The sequence below is a fragment of the Podarcis liolepis genome (genome assembly GCF_965112155.1).
Source record: "Podarcis liolepis genome assembly, chromosome: 1".
Lineage (NCBI taxonomy): Eukaryota > Metazoa > Chordata > Lepidosauria > Squamata > Lacertidae > Podarcis > Podarcis liolepis.
The window spans coordinates 8,820,468-8,835,557 of NC_139554.1; the positions used below are offsets into that span (position 1 = coordinate 8,820,468).

Consider the following 15,090-nt stretch of genomic DNA (forward strand, 5'->3'; position numbering starts at 1 on the left):
CCATGAAGATCCGTTCTTGAAAACCACGTTTTTGGGCCACGGTTTCGCCAGGAAGCCGTGGATCCGTGATTTTTGTGGTGGATGCTGTGCCCATGGCCATGATGTTTGATCTGATGGTGACTTTGGGTTGATCTAGTGCAAAAATCATAAGGATTCATGAGGATCCGTGCTTCGGAACCACGTTTTTGGGCCAGGGCGTGGTCAGGCAGGCGTGGATCTGAGTTTTTTGTGGTGTAGGCTGTGCCCCTGGCTATGATGTGTGATTTGACAGTGAGTTTGGGTTGGTCCAATGCAAAAAGTGTGAGGATCCATGAGGATCTGTTCTTCAAAACCACGTTTGGGCCATGGTATGGCCAGGAAGCCATGGATCCGTGATTTCTGTGGTGGATGTTGTGCCCCTGGACATGATGTGTAATTTGAAAGTGAGTTTGGGCTGATCTAGTGCAAAAATCATGAGGATTCATGAGGATCCGTGTTTTTTAACCATGTTTTTGCGCCATTGCGGCACCACGAAACAGTGGATGCGTGATTTTTTTGGTTCCTCCTACAGACTAAGATGTGGTCTACAGAAGCATGGTGTTTTTATTTTGTTTCAATATAAAAATCATATGAATTCATGAGGATCCGTGCCTCGGATCCATGTTTTTATGGTACTGCAGCGCGGCAAAGTGTTGGATCCACGTTTTTTATAGTCCAGTTTGTAGGCGTGCCTTCTAGGTGTGATTTGACACTGCATTTGTTGGAATTATTTTTTAAAAAGTGGAGGATCCATGAGGATCCGTGTAGATCCGCCTTTTATGCAGACCCATAATAATAATAATAATAATAATAATAGATGATTTTTGTCTTTAAAGTATAAAGCGGTATAGAAATGAAATGAATAGTAATAATGGAATGGGACGTCTCTATTTTCATCGGAGAAATGCTGGAGGGTATGGACCCAGCCAGATGGGCGGGATAATAATAATAATAATAATAATAATAATAATAATAATAATAATAATAATAATAATAATATAATATTTCCCTCCCTTAAAATATAAAGCTGTATAGAAATAAAATGAAAAATTATTATGGAATGGGACGTCCCTATTTTCATTGGATAAATGCTGGAGGGTATAGATCCAGCCAGATGGGCGGGGTAACAATAATAATAATAATTTTTTCCCCTTGAAAATATAAAGCGGTATAATAATAATAATAATAATAATAATAATAATAATAATAATAATAATAATAATGGGGTTTTGCCAGCTACCCGCCCTTCTTCCGCCAGATCCTCTTCGTCTTCCTCTGCACCCACCGCGCACTTCGCCAGGTGAGAGAGCCTGTCGTTAATAAAGCAGCCCCTTTTTTCTTTTCTTTTCCTTTCTTTTCTTCCCCCCTTTTGATTCCCCCTGGAAGGGAGAGAGAGGAGGGGAGGGAAGGGGAGGCGCCACGGCCGGCCATCGCAGCCGCCGAAGAAGAAGAAGAAGCCATTTCCCAGCCCCGCATCCTCCTCAAGAGCCCAGGAAGGAGCAGAATTCAGAGAGGGAGAAATAAAGAAATAAATAAAAGCAGAGAGAGAAATAGAAATATCTTTTCCTCCCCCCCTCCCCTCCCCCCAGGCTCCCGGGGAGGGCGAAGGAGAAGGGCGGGCTCCCTCGGCTGGGTGAGTGGGCGATGGATCGATATCTCTTGATCGATATCGGGGGGAAGAGGAGGAGGAGGTGCGGGTCCCCGCGGGGTCGGCGACGGCCGCTCCCTACCCTCCGAGGAGACCTATCTTGCGCGCTCTCCTTCCTCCGCTTTCCCGGGGCCAAAATGGCGGCGGCGGCCCTAAGGAGAAAAAGGCGCGAAGAAGGGAAGGCAGGAGGAGCGGCGGCTTCTCCGCAGGCTCCCTTCTTCTTCGCCTTCCTGTCAGTTTTCCCGCCTTTGGGGCTCCTTCTCCCTTCTCGGCCCCACCCCGCTAAGCATGAAAGGCTTTTGCCGTAATAATAAATGTTTTTTTAAACTGGCCGCGGGACTCGCTGTGTGGTTGTATTTTCGCCTTCTCTCGGCCTCTGCTCCCCCCGAAAAGCGGCTGGTTTGGGGTTTTTCCGGGCGGGGAGAGTGAGGGAGGCGCTTGCTGGTCCCGCTGCTGCTGCCAGCCAGGGTCTGGCTCTTGCTCAGCCCCTTGCTCTGCTTTTGTATGTGGCTCCTGGGTAGTGGCTGCCGGCCAGAGTTTCACTCTTGTTCAGCCCTTGCTTTGCCATGCAGCTCCTGGGCTGCTGCCAGCCAGAGTCTGGCTCAAGCACCCCTTTGCCTTCGGTACGTAGCTGCCAGGCAGCTGCTTGCTGGGGTTGCTGCCAGCCAGGGTCTGGCTCCTGCTCAGCCCCTTTGCCTTTATTTGGTATGTGGCTCCTAGGCGGTTGCCAGCCAGAGTCTAGCTCTGGCTCAGCTCCTGCCTTTGCTATGCGGCTGTGAGCCAGTGTCCAGCTCTTGCTCAACCCCTTTTTTTTTGCTTTTGTATGTGGCTCTTGGGCTGCTGCTGCCAGCCAGGGTCAGGCTCTTGCTCAATCCATTTGCCTCGCTTTGCTATGCAGCTCCTGGGCTGTTGTTGCTGCCAGCCAGAGTCGGGCTCTTGCTCAATCCATTTGCCTCACTTTGCTATGTAGCTCCTGGGCTGCTGCCAGCCAGGGTCAGGCTCTTGCTCAGCCTCTTGCCTTTGCTATGCAGCTGCTGGGCTGTTGCTGCTGCCAACCTGGGTCGGGCTCTTGCTCAGCCTCTTGCCTTTGCTATGCAGCTGCTGGGCTGTTGCTGCTGCCAGCCAGGGTCAGGCTCTTGCTCAGCCTCTTGCCTTTGCTATGCAGCTCCTGGGCTGTTGCTGCTGCCAGCCAGTGTCAGGCTCTTGCTCAGCCCCTTTGCCTTGCTTTGGCATGAGGCTCCTGGCCTTCCTATGACAACTTGACCCTTTCACTATAGAAACCATCAAAAGGTAGAGTTGTAGGTGTGTATTGTGCCTATTCTGTGTTTGTTAGTTCCTCTGCAGTTGCCAAGTGATGGTGGGTGAGGGAGAACGGATCTTGTTAATTGCTCTGCTTTATAACTTGTTTTCTTCTTCTTTTAAGGCTACGGATTCTCCTTAAAGGGTTGTTTCGTCCAGCCAGCAAGCCTGCAGTTCTTTTCAGCCTCTGAAATGTAACCTTCCCCAGGTATGTTGGTTTCTGCTGTGGAGTTGACCTCTGTTTGGTCACAAGCGGCGTCCATGTCTCTTGAGAGGCTCAGCCTCAACTTGCTGGTTAGGGTTGCCAACTCTTAATTGGCCATTGCACCCTGTGCTTTTTAACACCAGCTTGTTGCGCAAGAGATGGGGGTGAGCAAATAGTAAAACATTCTGTATTTGCAGATTTCTGCAAATCAGGGTGCTGGAACAGGCACAGAAGTAGGCCGCATTAAAAAAAAAAAATCCTGATAAGTTGGCAGTCGTACTGTGGTGTAGGTGGGTAAAGTGTTTGATTCTGAATCCCCGTGAATTTGAATCCCCTTTAAAACCACTCTAATCTTTTTGATGAATTGGCATAAACTGCCCCCCATCCATCCCCAAATGACACCTGTAAAATGAGTTGCAAGAAGCCTCTTTGCTTGAAAAGTAGCTTTTCATACTTGAAGTTTATATGTGCGATTCCCACATGTGCCTTTCTGCGTGTCTCAGTGTACACTTAGTTAGGCTTACATTCTAGTTTATAAAGAACTGAAAGCTGATGTTTTCACATTTAATTGATAAGTACACCTACATTCTAGCTTATAAACAGTCACTTAACCTCAATTGAACCTGAGCTCGAATTAAAAGCTAGGCTTCCACTTTTTGTTCATAATCCGGCTTCTTCCAATATCGGATTCCGAGGCGCGTTTCTCCATTTTTTTGATGGATTTTGCCGTCCGCCCATTGCTTCTCAGTTGTCGAACATTTCGGAAATCGAACGTTTTTCCAGAACGGATTATGTTCGACAACCAAGGTTCCACTGTAGTAGCAAGAAGCTTTATTTTTGTCCTCATTTATGTCATTAGGCATACATAGACAGGTGTCTACAGCGTAACTGCCATAATAAAAGAACAACTCATGGTGAGTTCTGGCACCTCTTTTTCTAGAAAAATAGCATTTCTGATGCTATCTAGCCAGTGAACAAGAGCATTATAAACGTACGCAATATAAAATCATCCTCTTACAAAGCACAGAATATCAAGTCCCTGTTGAATAACCAATGTCGAGTGCCAGCTCAACATCCGAAGAAATCAGTCTCACACCAAGATAGGTTGAAGAAATCTGGCTGCTGGCTCCTTTAGAGCTACTGCAGCACAGCCTTTATTGTGTGAAGTCAGAAAGATACAAAATACAAGCAAAGCAACTTGTTCTCAGCCAGCAGATAAGGGCCATCGCACTAGACCACGCAAGTGATCAGGCTATGTTACGTTGACCAATCATTTGGGGCAGCACGAGCTATTCACGCGCTGTTCATGCTCCAAGGATGCTTTTAGCTATGAAATCACCTTGCAATAATAAGAACTTTGCTCATGCTCTCATGTACAAGCAATCATTTTCCCACATGCCCTCTTTTCTTGTTTATATTCTAAGAGGGACCATTGGTCCGAATCGTACACTTCATTGCCTAAGCGTCTATACTTTGCAACAACATAAATTCCTCTTATAACCCCTGTGGTGGGCCTTGGTCGGTACCACCATGCAGTGCATTGGGAAATCAAAGAGGGTAGGCATTGAATACAACAACACACCATAATGACACCAACAATACATGCAATTACAATCAATAATATTTTTCTTAACCATACTCCATTAGGCAACCAAGAAAATAACCAATCCCATGGATCAAAACCTTCAGGTGGATTCAAAGGATTATGGGCTATCATTTGTTCCATATAATCAATAGTAGCAGAGATATTGGTCGATTGATCAGTTATATACATACAACAATGAGAATGAATTAAGGCACAAATTCCACCTTTAGAGGCAAGGATTACATTTAAAGCATAAAAAGTTTATAAAGCAACTTCTCTCATTTCTGACTTTTTTTTGTTTTTGTTAATTATTTTAAAAACAAAGATAAGGGACAGACGTCCGTAATGCTGGTGCAAACATGCTGAAGGCCCTGTTGCCAGTCACTACAGCCCGAACACATGGCGCCACCAGCAAGTGCCAGTCATCTGAGCACACATTCCAGAAGTGCTTATAAGACAGACCTGCTTCTGATTTGCCAACATCTTGGGCCCATATTGGAAGGCGTCTTATACTAAGTCTTGCCTTAGTCCATCTAGTCTGCCACTGGTTCTCTCAGGAGGGCTTGGGCATCCTTCTTAGCCTGGGCGCCCAAAATGGTTTTCACAGGAGATTCCACAGAATTTTCTTCCTTGACACAAGGTCACCAAGGGTTTTCTGGTGTGGTTTTCTATTACAGACAACTCTCCATTTACACACGCTCAATATGTGTGTGGCCACGCACACATTCATCGTACTGAACCTGGAAGTACCCCGAGAAAGTAAAAGACCAGAACAGCGTGGGGGCTGAGTGGGGTGTTTGCAGGATTTTACAATGGTGTTTCAAATATATGCAGTTTGGCTTAAACACATGGTGCCTCTGATCTCTGATCGTAACCCTTGTGTAAATGGTGGGTTGCCTGTACTCCCATTCTGTTGCCCTCTTCTACCTGCTAAGCAAGCCTAAGAGTAGTAAGGCATCATGAAAAACTAGGATGGAAAAGCTGAATATCTCATCTGGGGCTAACTAAGTTTGTTCTTGGTATAAGCTTTCGTGTGCATGCACACTTCTTCAGATATACTGAAACACTGAAGAAGTGTGCATGCACACGAAAGCTTATACAAAGAACAAACTTAGTTGGTCTCTAAGGTGCTACTACAGGGACGCGGGTGGCGCTGTGGGTAAAACCTCAGCGCCTAGGACTTGCCGATCGTATGGTCGGCGGTTCGAATCCCCGCGGCGGGGTGAGCTCCCGTCGTTCGGTCCCAGCTCCTGCCCACCCAGCAGTTCGAAAGCACTCTTAAGTGCAAGTAGATAAATAGGGACCGCTTTATAGCGGGAAGGTAAACGGCGTTTCCGTGTGCGGCGCTGGTGCAGGCTCACCAGAGCAGCTTCGTCACGCTGGCCACTGTTGGCTTTTTGCAGTATGGTAGCGCTGCAGAGAGCTTGCTGGGGAGACCATGCATTAAAAAGGGACTCAAAAATAACTTAAAGAAGGTTTTAATAAGAAAAACAAAAACTCCATTTACACTAAATACATCAACAAACCAGACCCAACCACCAACCCATCCCCCAGGGTAATGGGAGAGCTAGATGCTGCTCCTTATATACTCTACCCAGATGCTGACACACCTTAATCAAATACAACTCAGCAGCACCTGCTATGTTTCACAGCTGTAAAGCTGGGTCTCGTTATCTTGCTCTGGCCCTTTAAAGACATACACATGGAGTGGAACAATGATGAACCTTTACATTTAAAGAAACCATTCAACATTTCCCCTGCGGTTCATCATTGTGGAACAAAAACATAAAGCATACTTTGTACATGTCTTTCATGTGTAACCTTTGGAAGTGCTTCTTGTAAACTGCAACCTATAATGTTTGGTATGTTTAAGGTACATTACCACTCTCTTAAGAGCAGAGAAACATTGCATAGTGGGCTTTTCCACATTGTGATGCATCTTTTAACAAAAGCTTAACTGCTTCATATTTTACACTTGGTGAATAACACAAATCATAATCTCCTGGAATTTGTTGAAAGCCCCTAGCAACTAGTCTTGCCTTGTACCTTACAACTTCATTTTTGTCATTCATTTTAACTCTATAAACCCATTTTGAATCAATAAGTCTCATATCTGGGGTTTGTGGTACAAGGGACCAAGTGTTATGCTCTTTTAAAGAAGCTATCTCAGAGTTCATAGCTTTATACCAATTTACAGCTTGGTGCTTAGGTAAATTCTGAACATCATTGTAGCTTTTTGGCTCAAAAACCACCTTATTGGCATACACAGTATTAAAATGTTCATCTGCAAAACGTTGTGGCTTCTGCCTCTTTCTATCTGAACATCTCAGTCCGGAAGGAGAGTCAGACTCCTCAGACTTAATGGGACTCAATGAACTACTAGTTTCCGGTTGTAAATTATCATTGTCAGACTGAAGAGGTGCCTGTAGGCTAAGCTCACGGTCAGAAAACTCAAGAGAATCTAACCTCCCCTCAGATGCCTGTGACTTTAAATCAAACAAATTATCAGATTCAACAGGCTTTTTGTCTTTTTCTATTAATTCAGAAGCACCATTTCCTGCTGCTGCTGCTGCTGCTCCTGCTTCCTTTTCTTCCTCAGTATCATTTATACCATCAGTATCTTGGAAAACAGCAACCCCATTCCAATTTACAGTTTGTATCATGCTTCTGGTAATATGAAATTTGCCAGTTGCTGGTATGTAAATTCTGTACGCCCCCTGCTGGTAGCCCATTAATTTTCCATGGACACTACGTTCACCCAATTTCTGCTTAGCGGGATAATGCATAATTACATCTGAACCCCAAATACGTAGGTATTTCAGATTAGGGCGTTTTTTAAACAACTTCTCATAGGGGGTGACATCTAAACCAGAATGATAACTGCGATTTCTAACATAACAAAAGGCATGGAGCGCTTCGGCCCAAAAGACTTTGGGCAGATTAGCATCGTGCAGATAAGTTTTAACCCCTGCCTGCAAGTCACGCTGCACAACTTCAACAAGCCCATTTTGCCAGGGACTTCGGGGGCAAGATAACTCATGAGTAGTCCCCTGCGCTTCCAGGAATTTCTCAAAATCCTCAGAAACAAATTCCCCGCCCCGGTCAGAAAACAGGTTCTTAATAGGTTTGTTAAAGTGCGTTTTTACCCAGTTGCAAAAAACCTTGTACTTCTCAAATGCTTGGGACTTTTCAGCTATTGCATAAGTCCAACAATATCTACTATACTGGTCTATCAGAGTAAGCCAGTACTTTGAACCTCCTAATGATGGTGGGAGTGGCCCAACTAAATCACAATGTACACGCTCAAATGGCTCAGTTACTTTCCTATCTGAGCACCTACCCTTGCGTGCAACCTTAATCTTATTCTTGCAACAGGATAGACATTGCATAAAGAATTTGCATGGTTTTAAGTTGAGGCCATCGACAATATTCTTTGTCTTAATTACATCAGCAAAATTCAGGTGTCCCAGAATTCTGTGCGCCTCGTGGACACACCCAGAATGTGGCCTTACATTCCTCAACCCCTGGCTTAACTGTGCTGCTCTGCAATTTATAGGCGATTGGGAGTAGGTGCGAAAATACAGTCTATATAAACCATCAGATTCCCGGGCATACAATAGACGTTTGTTCCCCTCGAAAAACTCACACATAGACTTTAAGAAACGCACAGTTATGCCTTGATGAGCAAAGCACCTTACTGATAATAAATTGTCCACTGACGGGCAGTAAATGCAGTTCGCTATTGTAATGTTTAAAGAGTCAAGTTTAACAGTACCTCTGCCAAGCGACTGCAAGACTTGTGAATTGGCCAAATGTACACCACCAACTTCCTCTTCGAAAGAAACAAACAAGCCTCGATCATTGCAGACGTGCTGAGATGCTCCTGAGTCGATAACAAAAGACTTCCACTTGGCATCTTTAATTCCCCTACGATCTTTAGTCCGAGCGCGAAAAGCTCGCGGCTCGTCTCTGTCTCTACGGCACGATGTCGGCTGCTGGGCTGACGACCGTGATTGACGAACAGAAACAGACTTGGGAGTACTTTGCTTTCCTTTGGATCTGCAGTCCCTTGCAAAATGTCCTTGCTTATTGCAGAACCAACAACGCTTTGCAGCTTTAAATGCAGTTGTATCACCACAGGTTTGCATATGGTGTTCCTCATTCTTTCTGGAAACAGGAGTGCTTATGGCACAAGCCTCCCTTCTATCCAACTCGCCCATTAATCTTGCCGTTACCCCTTCCACAGTTAATTGTGCTGGTGGAACAGCAGATATCTGGCTAGCTATACTATCAAAGTCCTCATTAAGGGAACACAGGATGATAAAAACATACTGAATATCAGGTACCTCCATGTCCCTTCGAATTAATTCGCCGCGTATTGCCTCCAGACGTCTCAAGTGTGCTGCCAAATCACCACCAGGCTGCAACTTCGTCTGGTACAACTGCTTGAAAAACGTCAATGCAGACGCTGACTCTTTTCTAACATGCACTGCTGCAAGACTGTCCCACATTTCTTTGGCAGTTTTCTTATTTCTTATATAGACTACTTGCTGGTCGCTGACTGCCAAATTAATTATCGCCCTGGCTTTTGCATCTCCTTTCGACCAAGCATTAGTTACAGGGTCAGGAGGGTCATCAGTTACATAGGTCCATACTTCTCTAGAGGTCAAAAGCGCCTCCACCCGAAAAGACCATAAACTATAGTTCTCATCTGTCAGCTGTGGGAAGACCAGAGCCTTCTCAGCTTCAGGAACCCGGTCAACCATTCTGGAACTCTTCCAGACCCACAAAAACTACACTAACAGGAGAAGGAGTTTTCAAACCTTTCTCAGAGTCCAAAAATATGCAGTCATCCACTCAGCAGCTGGGCCCATAACCAAAGATGTTGGCTTTTTGCAGTATGGTAGCGCTGCAGAGAGCTTGCTGGGGAGACCATGCATTAAAAAGGGACTCAAAAATAACTTAAAGAAGGTTTTAATAAGAAAAACAAAAACTCCATTTACACTAAATACATCAACAAACCAGACCCAACCACCAACCCATCCCCCAGGGTAATGGGAGAGCTAGATGCTGCTCCTTATATACTCTACCCAGATGCTGACACACCTTAATCAAATACAACTCAGCAGCACCTGCTATGTTTCACAGCTGTAAAGCTGGGTCTCGTTATCTTGCTCTGGCCCTTTAAAGACATACACATGGAGTGGAACAATGATGAACCTTTACATTTAAAGAAACCATTCAACAGCCACGTGACCCGGAAGTGTCTCCGGACAGCGCTGGCCCCCGGCCTCTTAAGCGAGATGGGCGCGCAACCCCAGAGTCGGACACGACTGGCCCGTATGGGCAGGGGTACCTTTACTTTTAAGGTGCTACTGGACAAATATATATATATATATATATCTTGATTGCGTCAGACCAACATGGCTACCTACCTGAATCTAGATCCTCTGAGGCTGTTGAAGTCCAGCAGCATTTTGAAGTTCTTCACTTCTGCTCTAAAGTATGTGTTCTCTCTTAAGACAATTTAGCTGCGTGCAGCAATTTAAATTTTATTACTGACCAGCTGGAGATGAAAACCACATCAGTGGGGTAAGATGACTGTCAGTGGTACATGGTAGTTATTCAGAAAGGCCTGTGTCCATAGTTCGTAACAGGCAACGATGCCTTTATTTTGTAAATCCTGTGGTGGTTCCCAAGCAGAAGATAATGGATGCTGGTTACCGAGACACTTAAAAGGTATTAAATATTATAGTAGGAAAATTTGAAAACTCACTTTGCTTTCCCCCCTCTTGCTAGTAATAAAAGATAATTTAAAATGAAGCAGGCTGCCCTTAAGGAACGCAAGGCAGGTGAGGTTTAAGGAGTGTCTAGGTTAGTGCTTCTTGTTCTACGGCCACAGATACCAGAAGAAAAAGCAGGTGTCATGCTGCAGTTGACCAGGAGAAAGCTAATGTAGTGAGACGCTTCTGGGGAGAAGGCTCCCCTCTGCATCAGATAATGATGTATTGATTTGTGGTCATGCTTGAGCCCACTGAAACCACTCAGATACTGCATAGCCTGCTGGATAGTAATGTCAGTTATGCAATTATTCATTCATGAAAGATTGTTTATAAATATACAGAACAGTTCCCCTAAAGCAGCGGTGGACAACCTGTGGTCCTTCAGGTGTTTTTGGACTCCAGATCCCATGAGCTGCACTCAGGATGTTCTATAATTGGGGGACGATGGAAGTTTTAGTCAAGCATCTTCCCAAGGGCTACCAGCTCTCACCTGTGGCTCCCAGAAGCTGCCAGCATGTGACGGTGGAACGGCCTCCTTCAAGAGGTTGTAGATTCTCCTTGCTTGGGAGTTTTTCAAGCACATCTGTAATGGATGCTTTAGACGAGATTCCTGCATTGCAGGGGGTTTGACTTGATGACACTTGGGGATCCCTTCCAATTCTACAACTCAATGATTCTATGACAGCAGCCACACCCCAGGAAACGGGGGGGGGGGGGTGCGAGGGAGGTTGAGGAAGAAGCACTACAGGGTGTTAGAAGCTGGTAGAATATGCCCAATGTTTCTTTCCCCCATAGTGGGTTAATTAGACCTAAAGTTGCCCCAGTCAGGGTTATGGAGAATCTGGTTTTTAGAATGGGGCTTTCACTTTCTTTCTTTCTTTCTTTTTTTTTTTTTAGAAATGCTGTTTTATTATCAATATTTAGAATGGCGCACTATTAGTAAAATTTTCCTTTTGTCCCTTTTCCTCTTCAGAGAAAATGAGATTCATTCAAAGTCTGAGTGAATGAGAATGGGCCCAGATGTTCCTCTGCTGAACGACCACAAACAAGAATTCCTCCTGAAACGTTTTCCGCAGACTGTTTTGGGCGGCCCTCGATTTAAATTGGGACACCCTGCGCCTCTTTATGTCTACGTGAATCAGATTCTTCTCTTCCTGCTACCATGTCTTCTGGGAGGTGTGGGGACGCTGCTCTACCAACTAAGTATTCTGCAAGACTATTCTACGGCTGCTGTCTCTGGAGGACTCATGCTAGTTGCAGCTGTTACTGTCCAGGCAGCAAGCCTATATGCAAAACAGAAAACGGCTTCGGTGGAAAGAGTGCATACTCACAGTACCCTAACGGATGAAGATGAATGGGAGTTCTCTAGTTGTCTGGGCTCAGAGACAGTCAAATTTATTATTCCAGGCAAGAAATACATAGTTAACATCATCTTTCACTCACTTCTCGCTGGGGTGCTGTGTGGCTTAGGAACTTGGTACCTTCTACCTAATAGAATCGCCTCATTGTATGGAGGTAACATTGGAGGAACTGTTATGATCTTTGTCTTTGGTTGGGTGACGGTCTGCATTGGGGAGTACTCCTTAATTGTCAATACTGCTTCAGAGACAGCTACTTACCAAGCACTAGACACTTACGAAATTGTTCCTCTGATGAGACCTTTCTACATTTTTGTCTTCTTCGCAGTGGACCTCACTCACAGGTAAAAATGTATGCGCTGCCTACAGCAGTGACTGCCTTAGAAGATTGCAATTTATTTCTTGCTATGGAAGCCAGGTCATAATCTTTTAAACAAATCAGTACTTTTTACTGGTCCATCTTGTGCAACATCTTTCTGTAAACATTTGTATTTAGTTACATATATTGAAACAATCCGTAAGATGGCTCAAAAACTTCAGCAAAATAGTGGGCGGGGCAATGCGGCTGGATGTAAAAAGCCTGTCTTCTGTCACAGAAATAATACGTATTTCCATTTTTTGTCCAGATTCATTGCTGATGTTCCAGCTTTAAAACTGGCAAACCAGATTTTGCACATTGTGTTTTTGTGTTTGCCATTCTTGTGGACTCTGGGAATTTTGCCCCCACTGGACGCACTTTTTCTCTGGGGAATGGAACAAGTGTTGGAGCTTGGTCTAGGCGGTTCACCCATGTCAAGTAACACAAGGTAATCATTGTTTGGCATAAGAATACACATTTATTCCTCTTCAGTTTCATTCTGTTTTATGGGTTTTTAAATGCATGGTAAATTCTGCATTTTAATATTTTCGTTTTGTAAAAGCAATGAACAAATAGTAGTAATCTGTTGCAGCAAAAACAATTTATTTTGTGGCATCTTAAAGGCGAAGACATGTATTAAAGCTTAACCTTTCATGAACTAGAGTCCTCTTAATCGGATGCAGGAAGCATTATCCTAATGGAACTGTAAACAGTGACGTTTGAAAGAAATGGCCTGCATTTTGCATCCTCCTGAATCCATTCCTTAAAATTCCTCACCCTCTGCAACCGTATCTGCCGATTTAGGGTAATATTTTGCATATCTGTTGAAGTGAACCCCAGTCTGAGATAATTTATGCTCTCATAAGTTTATTAGGTTATTGGGTGCCAATATATTCTTTATTTAAAAAACAACCATGCAGTTCAGCAGAAGCATATCCCTAAACTACACACATACTTCAAAGCAAGTTTCGCAAACCCTCCAGACAGTTTGCAAAACTGCGTAGGAGATTAATTGCTAATACAGTGGTACCTTGGGTTAAGTACTTAATTCGTTCCGGAGGTCCGGACTTAACCTGAAACTGTTCTTAACCTGAAGCACCACTTTAGCTAATGGGGCCTCCCGCTGCCGCTGCACCGCCAGAGCATGATTTCTGTTCTCATCCTGAAGCAAAGTTCTTAACCTGAAGCACTATTTCTGGGTTAGCAGAGTCTGTAACCTGAAGCGTATGTAACCCGAGGTACCACTGTATGATGCTCAACTCAAACTTCCAGTATGGCGTGTTGTCATCACATTGTGTATGGGACAAAGAGCATCCTGTTGAAAATCACAGTAGGTGAAGAAGCTGATCCTTGGATCTGCTTGTGGTAGAATGGAAAGGTATGAACACGTGAAGCTGCCTTATACAGACCCTCTGGTCCATCTAGCTCAGTATTGTCGAAACTTACTGCCAGAGACTGTCCAGAGTTTCAGACAGGGAGTCTCTCCCAGCTCTATCTGCAGACGCCAGGTATTGAACCTGGGAACTTCTGTATGCAAGGCTGATGGTCTGCCACTGAATTACAGTGGTACCTCGGGTTAAGTACTTAATTTGTTCCGGAGGTCCGTACTTAACCTGAAACTGTTCTTAACCTGAAGACCACTTTAGCTAATGGGGCCTCCCGCTGCACCGCCAGAGCATGATTTCTGTTCTCATCCTGAAGCAAAGTTCTTAACCTGAAGCACTATTTCTGGGTTAGCAGAGTCTGTAACCTGAAGCGTACATTACCCGAGGTACCACTGTATGGCTCTTCCCAAAATGAAAATAAACCCAACTCTCCAGATGTCATTTATGACTTCTTCCTAACCAAATAAATCTTTTTTCTCCCCTTTCTAGGCTGCTATTAATGTTTCTGATTTCTGTGGGAACAGCTGTTGCCTCTTATTTCATCCCCAGCACTCTTGGTGTCGTCCTCTTCATGACTGGATTTGGATTTGCATTGAGTCTTAACTTAAGAGAGATTGGGTTTGCGTTCAAGTGCACTGTGGTCAACTGCTTAGCCTCCGACAAGTTTACAAAGGCATCTGGCTGTTGTGGGATCCAGTTTGGATGGCGGGAATTTGTTTTCTATTTGACTGCATTGACTCTGGCTCTCCTGGAAGCTGGCCTGTTGCACTCCTTCCTCGGTCCTCAGGCATTTTCTAAAACCAGCCTCCAGGCTGTTGTGAGCTATTTGCTGATGGCATTGCTCCTCGCTACGTGGATTCTTGGACAGATTCAGGCCGTGTACCTGTTCGGAATGTTGCGAAACCCGTTTTATCCAAAGGATGTCATGACCGCGAATGTATTTGTGGAGAAACAAAAGAGGCTTAAGAAAATTTGTGTGCTCAGAAGGATTTTGCTAGCTGTAGGTAAGAGAGTCTGCAGCCTTCTGTATTATGTATAAGCTGGAGACCGAAGAAAGATCATGAAACGTTCTACACGTACATTCCAAAATAACCCACATTAAGTGGAGCCAAGGCATTTAAATCTTAATGATCTGAGGGTTTACTGAATAAGTGTTCCTTTATAAATGCCACGTTCTGTGGAATATACTGAATTGCTGAGTTCTCCCTTAAAAATAAGCTTCGGTTTAATGGTAATTCTTAGATTCTAAAGCAGGAGTGAGAAACCTGTGGCCCTCTAGATGTTGCTAGACTACAGCTCCCATCATCCTTAACCATTTGCCATGTTGAGTGAAGCGAGTCCCAACTACATCTGGAGCACCAAGGGTTTGCTAACCCAGTGCCAATATAGAAGGCATTTAGGAGATAATATCTGATGCACTGCCCAAATTAATCATGCAAATAAAATACAAT

At 44.5% G+C, this 15,090-nt stretch overlaps 1 protein-coding gene across 8 annotated transcripts in view; it reads left to right on the forward strand.

Annotated features, from left to right (window-relative positions):
- Window positions 1-1,302: 1,302 nt before the first annotated feature.
- Window positions 1,303-15,090, forward strand: part of PCNX4 (pecanex 4) — a 30,603-nt gene continuing 16,815 nt past the window's right edge. The window contains exons 1-7 of one of the 8 annotated variants that reach the window (XM_083517127.1): window positions 1,310-2,245; window positions 2,305-2,521; window positions 2,593-2,956; window positions 3,090-3,173; window positions 11,512-12,240; window positions 12,523-12,702; window positions 14,129-14,643. In XM_083517127.1, coding sequence (XP_083373253.1) covers window positions 11,543-12,240; window positions 12,523-12,702; window positions 14,129-14,643 — 1,393 coding nt within the window. In that variant the 5' untranslated portion in view covers window positions 1,310-2,245; window positions 2,305-2,521; window positions 2,593-2,956; window positions 3,090-3,173; window positions 11,512-11,542. Of the gene's footprint in view, window positions 2,246-2,304; window positions 2,556-2,592; window positions 2,957-3,089; window positions 3,174-11,511; window positions 12,241-12,522; window positions 12,703-14,128; window positions 14,644-15,090 lie in introns of all 8 variants that reach the window. The other 7 variants (XM_083517125.1, XM_083517126.1, XR_014529155.1 and 4 more) reach the window with 7 other exon arrangements.